This window comes from Typha angustifolia, chromosome 11 (assembly GCF_048772165.1).
Source record: "Typha angustifolia cultivar Huaian chromosome 11, ASM4877216v1, whole genome shotgun sequence".
NCBI classification, from domain to species: Eukaryota; Viridiplantae; Streptophyta; class Magnoliopsida; order Poales; family Typhaceae; genus Typha; species Typha angustifolia.
In genome coordinates this window covers 13,902,015-13,914,264 of record NC_133249.1, presented here as the reverse complement: position 1 = coordinate 13,914,264, position 12,250 = coordinate 13,902,015, and the positions used below count along the sequence as shown (strand labels likewise).

Below are 12,250 nucleotides of genomic sequence, written 5' to 3'. Positions count from 1 at the left end.
TTACTTATTTAACCATTTATTTTAACTCTTAGACAATCACTTCATTAAAATTTTATTAAACTCTACTAGAAATAAAACACTTTTAATAAATTATATAAGTTAATTATAAATCAAATAAATAATTATATTTTTAATATATAGATTGGACAAATATTTTGTAGAAAAATCTACAAGTATTAATCCTAAATTCACTATTTAATGGAACACCCACCTAATTACCCTCCAAAATAGATACAAAATAGTTACTTTAGGTTCTAAAATTTCATCTCATGATGTTAAGAGAAAATTTAAATGGGCAACTAACAAAGGGGTACCTGAAATATTTTTAAAATTAAAAAGGTCAAAATAGAAATATATGTGAAAGCTCCTGATGTAATTTGGCAAGTTTGTAAAAGATAACATCTACTGATACTATTAGTTTGTTTTTAATCCGGAGATATTATAGTCCTAAGTAAACAAAATAGTGAATAAAAATATGAAAAATACTAATCACAAGGTATATATTATCTCTAATAGTATTTAAAAATAATATTTATAAAGGATTGAAAGAGTTGCCTTTTTGTAGTTGAATATAGCTCTGGTTTGGGTCAATAAAAATTTTTTTTGGTGTGAGAATGTATTTGATAAGTGTCTCCTATAATGATCTCACCCCTCCATTTCGAATCCCCAACCATTGGTTTTCCGGGGATGTTAATCTCAATCTCTCAAATAGTAAATCAAATGAATGAATTTCGTAATATACCCCCCTCCCATTGCTTTCTGCTTTTCCGTCGACGTCAGCGAAGCACTTGATTTGGATCTTTAATGAGTTTTGCGATTATAGTATGGATCTAAACCTAGAACTGGAAAGCCTCCAAGGTGTGTAAGTGGTGCTTCGAAGTGTACTGAGAGTTTAGTTTGAAGAACACTTGACCTTACCTTTGAGTTTTGAGTTGAAATTGTTTTGATTTAATTCTTATATAATAAATTGGCTCTTAAAAGCCATGAAATCTCTCAGTTATGCCTTCAGTGAAGCTAGCTTTACAGGTTCGTCAGTGTCAAACTAACGAGTTGGCCATGGAGGATGCGGTGTGTCAGACCTTGAGTTGTACTCTTTAGAACCCAAGCAAACTCTAGCATCAAAGCACAGCAAGAAAGGGATGCGCCTAATGCAACGACTTTCGCTCTTGCTTGTTCTTGAGGCCCTTGCGCTTAATCCCTTGCTTCTTCGGTCTTGAAGCAGCCTTTGATCCAATCCAGCTTCGAGGGCCTTACCATCTCGATAAAGGAATAACAGATTCAATTCATCCTCATAAGGAGCTCGCTTTGATCGTTATGAGTAGGTAACCCATTCTCTATCTTTATTTCTATTGCATTCTATCTCATCATATCATATTCATCTTAGATTTGGAAATTGATAAAGACCCACCCCAAATACTCTACACACTTTTGATATAATATTATAATATCAATTGATAGTAATAATTATGAGATAAAGATATAAATTATCAATGGACAAGATAGTGCCATCTTATTTGTATAATATTTATAATGTATTTGTAAGCATAATATTATTCATTGATGCTCACTATATAAAATCATAATACTCGTAGATTCCAACCCTTCTTTATATAGAAAAATACTGGATAAAATAATATATAAAAATTTACTTCGCACGCTCAGTTTGACTCGATTAATATCTCAACGATGCAATAGTTAGAGAAACAACTCATATGACACAATATCTAGGAGTAATAGCTCAACAATATTTGACTTAGAGCAAAAATAACTTAATGGCATTTATGTTTGATAAGAACCTTTATCAAACCATATAACTACTCTGTCATTACAAGTGGCAAGTAATTTATTTTTAAATTAGCACTATAGGGTGTGAATGATAATAAAGGTATTATAGGGTGTTTTTGATAAACTTCCCGAATATAAAATAATAAAATATCTACTTAACCGTGATTAGCTATTAATAAAGACTTGGAAAGTAGAGTTAGGATACAATTTAGAAAATAAATTCCGACCAACTAGTCTATTTGGATCTGGTATAGGATATAGAAGAATCCGACCCGTTTCACTTGCGGATCCGCGTGCAACTTAAGCTAAGTGTACGCTGTCGAGTCGAACTCCCCTCGTCGTCCGTCATGAGTTGCGAGGGTTCCTTCGTCTCCTCCCCGGAGATGGAGAGATTCCTCTGCGATCGGCTCCTGGATCGGCACCAGCCCATCTCCGAGCGCTTCCGGGCTCTCTTCTCTCTCCGCAATCTCCGTGGCCCTGGACCTCGCGAGGCTCTCGTGCGTGGTATGATTCGAAGCCTTCTTGTTCGTCCCTCTGATGTCGCCTTCGTTGAGTTGTAATTTTATAACTTAGATGAGATTTTTTATTACTGCAAGATTTGATTATTTCTGTGTAATCGCTGACTGGAAACCCAATGCCCTAATCCTTGTCAACTCCTGGATTTGATGGCAGACTTTGTTTATAGTATCTTAGTGTTTTTTCTTTTTTCAAGAAAAAAAATTGGGATTTGGATGAGGTCACTGGTTATTGGGAAAAATTGCCGGAATGTGCATTTTAGAATGGCTTTAAGTTTGGGAATTGTGTATAGGCTAGTGATAGTGAAATAGTGTGATGGAAGAGTTTAAGCAAATACAAACAGTTCTTTCATATGTCGTGCTGCTAATCAAATGTGATTTCAAAAGAAGCTATATCCAATTAATTGAGTACTTGAATGATGGAGAGTGGGCAAAATTTGAGCAAAAATATTCCTTGTTTAGTTGTCAACTGTAGCTGGAATCAAACACGTCCCAAGTATACAATAGCTGTATGAAGTGACCTTTCAATCCTGATAGTTGCAAGAAAAAAAATCACTTTAGAGCATATTTGGATGTTTGATAGGAAATACTTAATTGCTAGTTTGGAGAAAAAGGATTGTTTCCCCCTAAAAGTTGGATATTTAGTTGACAGATTGTAAGGAGCTGTAGAGGAGCATGCTTTAGATCCATCATTTGAGTTGTTGAGTTGAGGTTACCAAGAACTTGTATGTGTAGAAATCCTCTATAACGTTCATGAAAATTAAACAATCAGGATCACTATTATCTGTCACCTAAATCTTTTATTTCCTTCGCATCCTATCTTGGAAGCGACATTCTTCTGTTGAGAGTTCTTTTACTTGCATTTGTCTATATGCAACCAATCAACTTGTGCTGTTTCTGTGCAATATCAGCTACTAGAGATACTTCGAATTTGCTTGCACACGAGGCTGCGTTTGCTCTTGGACAAATGCAGGATGCTGAAGCTATCCCTGATTTAGAGGCCGTTCTTAAAGATTTTTCATTACATTCAATTGTCCGTCATGAGGTTATCTTTTCTTTGACAATGTTAACTTGTATTGACTTACTTCTCATAATATTGATGTTGACTGACAAGTAATGTTATGGTTGCTAGGCAGCTGAAGCCCTTGGAGCAATTGGCCTGGAGAGCACTATTCCTATGTTGGAAGAGAGCTTGGCAACTGACCCTGCTCTGGAGGTGCAAGAAACATGTGAGTTAGCTCTTAGACGTATAAGAGAGCAAAAGAGGATGAGCAGTGTTAGTAGCATGTGTCCTTTAAAAGCTTCACCTTTTTTATCAGTCGATCCAGCCATTCCTTATTCCTTTAATTCTTCAGTGGATCAACTAAGGTACGTAGCATTTGATGAATGCTAAAGTCTTCTTACCCTCTATGTGTTCAGCTTGCTGATTGAGTCCATGAATCTTGTTCAAGGGAAGCTCTCCTTAATGAGGAAGAGGATATGTATAAGCGTTATGCAGCTCTCTTTGCGCTTAGGAATGATGGTCAAGATGGTGCTACTAGTGCTATAATTTCATCATTAGGTGCTAAAAGTGCGCTCCTACGCCACGAGGTCTGTTCCATTCTCCCAATAATATATACTTCTCATAATTCCTTTTTAGGCACATGAAGTGTCTTTTTTGGAGTTTGTTCAGTGACACTATATACACATTTAATGGCTTGTATAAGTCAGTCTTACTAAAACTCTTTTCCATACTTCCATTGCTAGTACCATTGATTCTGCTATTCTGATGTAAAGAATTAGGTAGGTGTTACTGAATGCTCTTGGGTACTGACCCATTTTCTTTTTTGAAAAAAAAAACTGCATAATAGTTGGCTATGGTTATTATGGTTTGAAGTTCCTTCTGAAACCCAGATGTTTAAAGCATTTCGGTCCTATCCTATCCGAAACTCTCCCCTAAAACTAGCATCCAATTGAAGCAATCATAATAATAATAATTTTTTAATGTATATTTTAAATTAGAAGCTGGATATGACTTAAATCCAACTTGTACCTGATTCAATACCAACCTCATTACTTAAATGTAATTAGATTTTGTGTGATGCATTGAAAATTAAGATAAGAAGACTATTTATAAAAAGAACTCTAAAACCAATACAATGAAAGTAGAACCAAAACAAATCGAAACCGACTGAAATGTTTCGTTCTTTAACCAAGCCGAAACCCGAACCAAAATTGAAACTTCAAACTATGATGGTTATTTAATGAGCATAGACATTACTTAATTCCATTACCTGTGGCTTTATATTAATTGGTTAAAGTTGCTGTGATTGGTAAATGCATCAAATACAGGACTGCTTGGTGCATTATATTGATCAGGAAGAGGAACTTATCACATGTTACAAGTGGTGGTGGACTGTAGAGTCTAAGTTCATTTTTAATGTTGTCATGGTACAAATTAGAAGAGTTTTCTGTTTGAGATGTTTTTGCACTTTGTAGACATAATGATTTATATGCTGAACTTTTTTGTTGATTTCCAAAAAAATATTAACCATCTAGATGAACATGTTGGGCACCAATACAATTGAGTGCCAGCAGATGTGTTTCACTTGGTGAGCAATCTAAGTTTAATTAGCATAGTTTCAAATGCTGATCCCGTTGTACTGCTGAGAGCTTGCACGGATTGCCCCTGGGCAGCAATTTTCTTAGGGCATCCTTGTCTCACATGAGGCCTATTTACCTAGGGACTTTATGCAGGAAGGCTGCCTAGCCTACGTGGGTCTTGTCATGTCTCATTGTTATTTTGTGTAGCTTACATTGTAGGCAGCTGAAATTGTGGATCACGACCCTGTTTTCTTATTTTCTTCCCAAGATTCATGTAGAATACTGTCACTTGGATCCTTTTACCCCTTTATTGGATGAATACTGTGTAGTTGTACTTATGTAAGATCTTCTCTGGAAACATTGCAATTTGATTGTTTGGATTTATCTTCCTTTCTTTGCCATTTACTTTATCCCTGAGATATGCCAAGGTCCCTCCCAGGAGCTAGGTTTTATTGAAATGCGATGCATTTCTGTGTTTGCCTACATTGTTCACTGCCTTCTTAGAATATTCTTGTCTCCTTATGTTATTCTTTTTGTCTTTTTCTGACGCTTTTTTTTTTTCATATCAATAGTTTATTGATGATATTTCTCAATGCGCTGGATGTAAAACTTGAGCTAGAAGCACTAATTTCTGAAGCAAAACTATCAAGAAGGCGGGCCTATTTGATTGCTCTCTCTTGCAATTTCATAAGAGGCCGTTTGGCTTCATTAATTTAGAAAAATTGCATCTACACTTATAAAGTTAATATAAAGTCAGTTTTTAGTTTATGAATTATATAGCCTCCTCTCTAAGGGCCGAGATGGGCTCCACTTCAATTAAGTGGTTGTCAAAACACATGCTCTCAGCCTTTAATGGAAAGAAAAAAAGGGAAAATTTAATTTTTTTTTTGTTGATTAGTTTCTCTTTTAATACTATAGATGCTGCATCTTGTACACATGAAACCAAACGGCCCCTAAATGTTTTTTTGTGGATTAATGTTCAATTTGTCTTCTTTATTTAGGTTATGCTATTCCATTATGTTATTAATAATCTTGTTTGGATTAGCAGGTTGCATATGTCTTGGGTCAATTGCAAAACAAAACAGCTTCTGCTGCACTTGCGGATGTCCTTAGGAATGTGAAGGAGCATCCAATGGTCCGACATGAAGCTGCTGAAGCCCTTGGTTCCATTGCAGGTGCTTCAAAACTGGAGATCTCAATGGATTACCATTTTATAGTCTCACTTCTATCAGTTGCTTGTATTTCACATGAATTTTTTTTGCTCAGACAAGAATACCGAGTAATGTATGAAGTTGGATTCTCATGTTAAAATTCTCTGAATATTTCTTAATTTAACAGATTTGGGAGGGGCTTCTTTTCAAATGGTGTGAAGTCATTCTTTATCTGCTTTTTTATTCATTGTCATCATTTTTCCTTGCATCTTTTCAAATGGCCAAGTCATCATCATTCTTGTATTTCTGATGAATTATTTTGCTTAGACAAGAAAATTGAATAATGTGGGAAGTTGAAATCTCATGTTACGTTGCCCTGTATTAAATTTAACATATTTGGAACAACTACTTGTATGTATTTCTTGTTCTTTTTTTCCTTTTTGAATTGGAGGAAACCATCATTTTTATCTGCTTGTTTTTTTATTGTTTCCATCCTGTAGATAGTAAGAGCATTGAACTTCTGGAGGAATTTGCAAAGGATCCTGAGCCTATTGTCTCACAGAGCTGTGAAGTGGCTCTCAGCATGCTTGAATATGAAAGATCTGGCAAGTCCTTTGAGGTAAAAGTTGAAGATCGCCAAGTCTTTTTTTTCTTGAAACTTGCTTTTATCCAAGAAAAAATTGACCTGTTTTGTTTCTTTATCCAGTACCTCTTTCTGCAGACACCTCAAGTGCACTAGTTCTCAACCGATCCGTGAGGCTTCCGTATACGTGGGACGTATGGAGTATATATCAATATCACACTTCATTACATCCTAAATTTGGAATGGCTAGCACTTATTTAAGACTGTTTGACACAATCTTGTGCCTTGTGTTCTATTTCATGCTAATTATTACTGATTACAATTCTAACCTTACCCATTGGTGAACTATACAACTTACAGTTTGCTTGATTGGTGAACTATACAATTGGAACTCTTTTTGTTCTATTTGCTTGATTGGTGAACTATACAACTTACAGTTTCTATTCAATTGGAACTGTTCATTGCATTTCTGTTGCTGTTGTATGCTATCAAACCATGTTTGCCAGAGCTTAGCTTAGTTCCAATTTTAAGCTCTCTCTGGTAGATTGCTATTGCTTTCTGTGTATAATTAAGGATCCAGTTCTCTTGAAATGTTCAAATCAGAGCACTGCTACAACTCCTCAATTTTACTCTAAGGTGGTGTTTAGCAACACCAAATTACCAGAAGATAGTAAGTACTTTTTAGAAATTTCTTTCCAATGATTAAAGTTCCCGTGAAACACTAGTAATAAGCCAAATTACATCACTTTTACGCCTCGTTCGTTACGATCGTTGGATTCGATCTAGTATTTTATATTTATCATAATTTTGTTAAAGTAAAAACAGCGCATCACTGTAAATTACGTCACTACTGCTCGGGCTATGACGACCGGAGACGGACCACGAATTACCGGGTTTCGGGTTGCAAATTGGTTACAAAATGTCCGAATCCGAACACCTTTCTAACTGCAGCTGCGGACACCCGAATAAAGAGTGCAAAAGAAAAGAAAAAAAGAAAAGAAAAGAAAAGAAGAGAAGACCCAATCCCAGCCATGGCGGAAAACCTCTTCCATGGTTTGCCTCCTCCTTCCACGACTCCCTCCACCAGGCCGGAGGAACCGCAGACCGTCGCCAAGATCGCTTCCTCTTCTACTCCGGCGCCGGCTCCCGCGCTCAAGAGTGCCCTCAAGCGAGACAAACCCTCTTCGCTGCCCGCCCAATCGCAGGAGGAAGGTATTCTTAGCATCTCTTATCCCTAAACCCTAATTCTATCTCGCGGTACCTTTTTACCTGGATCGAGTTGTCTTCTGTCTTGGTCTGTCGCTGTGTTTAGGGATTTTTGGTGCTTGTTTTGTTTTGTTGGAGAATCTAAGTGCGTCTGGATGTAAATCTTAGCTGAGAATAGAATTCCCCGCAATTTCGTCCTTAGTTCTATGCAATATTTTAACCCATTAACACCTAAATTATGAACAAATTCTTGGTTTGGTCCTTCAAGGTTCATCAGATTTTACTTACCATAGTTTGACCGTTTCTGCACTAGTTCACGCTTTTGTAAATTCACTTTTTCGAGTGTGGTTGAAGTAGCAGAGTATGAAGGAATAGATTTTTTATCATCTATTTGAAACTTAATCTATTAATATGTTGGAAGTACAACAGATGCGGTAAGTACTTCTATTTGTAATAATATATAGATTATTTGAAATGAAAATCTACTATATATGTGCTATGTACTTTTCTAACATAGAAAATCTGAGTTAGTTAACTTATTGGGGTACATTTCCATACTAGGTTGGGTCAGGAGCATTTTGCTGTACTTTTACTGCTTCCCTCTTTATAAACTTGGGCTTATGTTAGTGTAATTTATTTATGAACTTTTTGAAATCCTAGCATCTGGTATCAGAAAAGCTTGAAGTTGCTATTGCAAGTGGAATCACACTTATAAGAACTGTTCTGTCATAAACGATCATTTTTTTCAACTGCTACTTCTGCTTTTTTGTTGAAAAACTTACGATTTATGCCTTATTTACTTCTTAGCATTATGCCCTTAAAACTTGAACTATGTCATTTGTAGTCATACTCCTGGTCCTCCAAACACACACACACATGGTGGATTGGTGGAATCTAGTATTTTGTTTGTGATTGCTGTCATAGATGAACATGCACTAGCATTTCTAGTTGAACCAGAGGCGGGGGATGTCTCTTGGTTTATCTAATGATACATACTGCAATATGGTCAGAACAAGGTGTGCATAATGAATTATATATATATATATATATATATACCCTAGAAAAGAAAAGAAACAGGGATCCAATCCAATGTATCATATATTGTAGCTACAGTGTCTTCTTAATTGAGGGAATCAAACAAGGAAATGAAATAACCAAGAAAAATTCCATTGTAATGAAAGGCCGTAGATGTTTGTTGTGATAACTTATTTTAAGGTAGCTTCCTCATAAGTTTACCTAATGTTTATGATTGCTAGAAAGTATGACTAAACCCTTAGTTATCTGTTATTCTCTCTTTGCCTTCTATTCTTACTTCTTAGTCACAGCATCTGAGTTCTTCTGTTATTTGTGAAAGGTATTTTCTCAATTCTAGTGTTGGTTACTTTTGCAGTGCCCGGCAAGCGCATCAGATTCAAGACAACTGTTGATGCAACAGAAACACAAATTATAGAAGCCATGCAAAAGATAGCATCACATATAAGCAATCCTTCGAAGTTCAGCAAGGCATCAAAACTAGCCTTGCAATTAATACAGGCTGGAAGTGTCAAGCAAGGGACAAGCGATCACTTCTTTGCTATACTAGAGGCTGCAATGTCCTCTCCATCAGCTTGTAATGAACCTCATCTACGTGCTGATTATCTGGTTTTCTTTACATCAGTTCAGGATGTGACAGAGGTGAGGTTTTAAACTTTAGGTTTTAACTATTTTTGACTTATTTAATTAACTAGGTAGTAGGTAAATAAATGGTCATCTTGCTGGCCTTTAGTAGCTTGTCGAGAACTATCTACAGAATGATAACCTTGAAGATGAATTTGTTTGTGGCACTAGAAAGCAGTTTACTGGTGTTGTCAAAACATGAATGCCTGTATTAATATGTGGCTATCATTGGATGACCAAGTGTTCCATTGCAATTACTTTGTACTTTGTAGTACATGTTATTTGTTGGTTGGATTTTGCTCATTACCCTTTCTTTTTGTTTCCATGTTGTGCAGTTTTTCAATAAACAACAGAGAAATATGTTGACAACATGGATGCTGCAGGCAGTGGTTGCAAATGAGCTCTATACTGATGACAGCTTTGTGGTAAGTAGAGCTTGTAATTATTAATTCTGGATGAAATAATAAATTGTTCAATCTGTTGCTTATTGATCTTTATTAGCGCACACTGCGTAGAATATATCAGGTAGTATGTGCCTATGTACTTTTATGCTAGCATTATAAAGTCTCATAATATGCTACAAAGGTCCATGTGCTAACATGTTCATAGATGTCTATGGAGAGAATTGTTTCATTCTTAATTAAGTACTAAGAGGAAATTTTCCATTCTTTACTCCTGTGCTTTGGTTTATGCTGCCATCAGCTTCTTGACCTGTCTATTGCCTCACATGAGCCTATCCATTTTGGCAAAAAAATTTATAGTAATCATTTGATAACATTTTCTTGACATTTATTTGCAGTTTAAATTTGTGTGCTTCTCTTATTTCTTGTTCTGTGATTTTATCGTCAGCAATCAAGACCATTCCCAAAGGCCTAGGAGTGTATTTAGGATGAACAGCTAGAAAGAGGACGTGAAATAACCTGGATGCTTTCTGATTACATAGACAGGAGGATCAATTCTTAGATGTTAATTGGAGACTTAATGGATTCTTGTGACAGGTACCAATCAGATCGTGGACTTGACTGTAAAGCAATTTTCAAGGTACTAAAAAGGCATTGCAATATTCTTTTTGAAATACACTGGTTTCTAAATTTTAACCAACTTGCATTAGCAACTTATCCCACGATCTTTTTGACACTGGTCAACACCTGAAACTTTTGTCGAAGAAGATTCATACATACAATAGAAAGAAAAGTGTAGCACATGAACAATGATGTCCAAGGGATTTTCTACGATTGATGCTATTAAATCATTTTTGTTTCTTATTTGCTTATTCACGGTCTGTTTGTTAACACTAACACAAACCTTCTGTATTTGAAACCGACATGCATAGATGGATAATCTGGTGTCTATTCGAGCTGTTTTGATTCATTTGAGGTGCTGCATTCCATGATGTTCTGAGTGTTGAACAGTGTATTTGCACTCTCCTCTCCTCTTGAGCTATTACTGTTTTGTTTATTTGCAGTTCTCTAAAGCAGCAGGGAAGATCAAAGAAGCTATATCTAGCCTACCTTCCACTACTGTAGACGACGACGATGATGATTATGAGGCAGCAGCACTGGCAACAGATGTAAATAAATCAAGTGGTGAAGAAAACAAGGGGGATGCTAGCTCCACTGTTTGCCCCCCTGAGACAAAGATAGAAATGTCTGATCCTTTCGGCTTAGATACTCTGCTTCCAGTTAATTCCAAGAAAAATGAAAAAACTAGAGGAAAAGAGGTAGCAGCTTTGAACAGGAAGGCAGAAGAAAAAGAATCAAAGAGATTTTTTATGTCTCAGAGAGGAGTTCTACTTAAATGTCTGGAAATTGCTGCACGGAGATATAAGTTAGCATGGTCAGTTTCTGGACACTCATGTCATACTTTATAGTAGTCTAATTGGATTGGTGTCTGCTATTTCCCTGCATAGCTGCTGCACTTCTCATGCTTAATCATGATTTGTCTTCCAAATTTCAGGACCCAAACTGTGATCGACATATTGGTTAAGCATGCCTTTGACAACATAGAGAGGTTTACATCTCGACAAAGAGATGCAATTGAAAAGCTCTGGAGTTCAATAAAGGAACAACAGATTCGAAGGAAGCAAGGGAAATCGGTCACCGGGAAACTTGATATGAATGCTTTTGAATCTCTTCAGGAAAAATACGCCCATCAGAAAATCAGTATCCGTCGTGCCGTCGGTGGTGGAGGCGAACGCCGTGCTCAACAGTGGCTCGGTTAACTTTCTTTCTTCAGGTCAATGCTAAATGAGAATTCAGAGCTTGCTTATATTTCTGAATCAAAATTGTGATCTCTTGTCCATGTATCTTACATTGTTCAAATTTAATTACTAATTGAAAACTGCCAACATGTCTGATGTTCTCTGAACTGAAGAATCTTTTGATCCATTTTCCAATTCAGTAAGGTGGTTATATTATATCCTCTTTGAGCAACTTCTTTGCTTGCATATTTCTTAGTAGATTCACATCCAATAGCCTAACTTCTATGCAGGTAACTTTTGATAATTTTATTTCAACCTATAGCGGCATATCCAAACATTTATAGGTGTCAAGAAAGCAACAAAACAAGATTAGTATAGGTAATATCGTATTCACTTAAACTGGTTATGCAAATCATATACATGTTTATATATAACAGTTATTATACCTAAATTTAATTATTTAATATCTCTCACCCTCCAAATCTCCAATAATATTAATGAAAAAAATATATATTAAACGAATGACTAACAAAACAAAACAAAACGGATTAAGGGTCAATGTGCCACCTAA

The 12,250-nt window shown here is 36.0% G+C and overlaps 2 protein-coding genes across 2 annotated transcripts; both read left to right on the top strand.

Annotated features, from left to right (window-relative positions):
* The first annotated feature begins 2,108 nt into the window (after window positions 1–2,108).
* LOC140770481 (deoxyhypusine hydroxylase-B-like) lies at window positions 2,109–7,087 on the top strand. Its single transcript, XM_073111693.1, has 7 exons — window positions 2,109–2,289; window positions 3,212–3,345; window positions 3,433–3,668; window positions 3,752–3,890; window positions 5,932–6,058; window positions 6,535–6,653; window positions 6,741–7,087. The coding sequence occupies exons 1-7, from the start codon at window positions 2,133–2,135 to the stop codon at window positions 6,771–6,773; spliced, it is 945 nt and encodes a 314-aa protein (XP_072967794.1). The 5' UTR covers window positions 2,109–2,132; the 3' UTR covers window positions 6,774–7,087.
* Window positions 7,088–7,596: 509 nt separating this feature from the next.
* On the top strand, window positions 7,597–11,878 carry LOC140770480 (uncharacterized). The gene is made up of 5 exons (XM_073111692.1): window positions 7,597–7,829; window positions 9,214–9,497; window positions 9,815–9,904; window positions 10,945–11,315; window positions 11,436–11,878. Exons 1-5 carry the CDS (start codon window positions 7,649–7,651, stop codon window positions 11,698–11,700), a joined length of 1,191 nt encoding a protein of 396 aa, XP_072967793.1. The 5' UTR covers window positions 7,597–7,648; the 3' UTR covers window positions 11,701–11,878.
* Window positions 11,879–12,250: the final 372 nt, after the last annotated feature.

What these genes read in the sequence shown, in the direction of transcription:
- LOC140770480 (XM_073111692.1), top strand. Translation starts at nt 7,649, where the DNA reads ATGGCGGAAAACCTCTTCCATGGTTTGCCTCCTCCTTCCACGACTCCC. An exon ending in CGCCCAATCGCAGGAGGAAG is followed by an intron (nt 7,830 to 9,213) that starts GTATTCTTAGCA and finishes TTACTTTTGCAG; the next exon opens with TGCCCGGCAAGCGCATCAGA. An exon ending in ATACTGATGACAGCTTTGTG is followed by an intron (nt 9,905 to 10,944) that starts GTAAGTAGAGCT and finishes GTTTATTTGCAG; the next exon opens with TTCTCTAAAGCAGCAGGGAA.
- LOC140770481 (XM_073111693.1), top strand. Translation starts at nt 2,133, where the DNA reads ATGAGTTGCGAGGGTTCCTTCGTCTCCTCCCCGGAGATGGAGAGATTC. An exon ending in TCGCGAGGCTCTCGTGCGTG is followed by an intron (nt 2,290 to 3,211) that starts GTATGATTCGAA and finishes GTGCAATATCAG; the next exon opens with CTACTAGAGATACTTCGAAT. An exon ending in AGCCCTTGGTTCCATTGCAG is followed by an intron (nt 6,059 to 6,534) that starts GTGCTTCAAAAC and finishes TCCATCCTGTAG; the next exon opens with ATAGTAAGAGCATTGAACTT.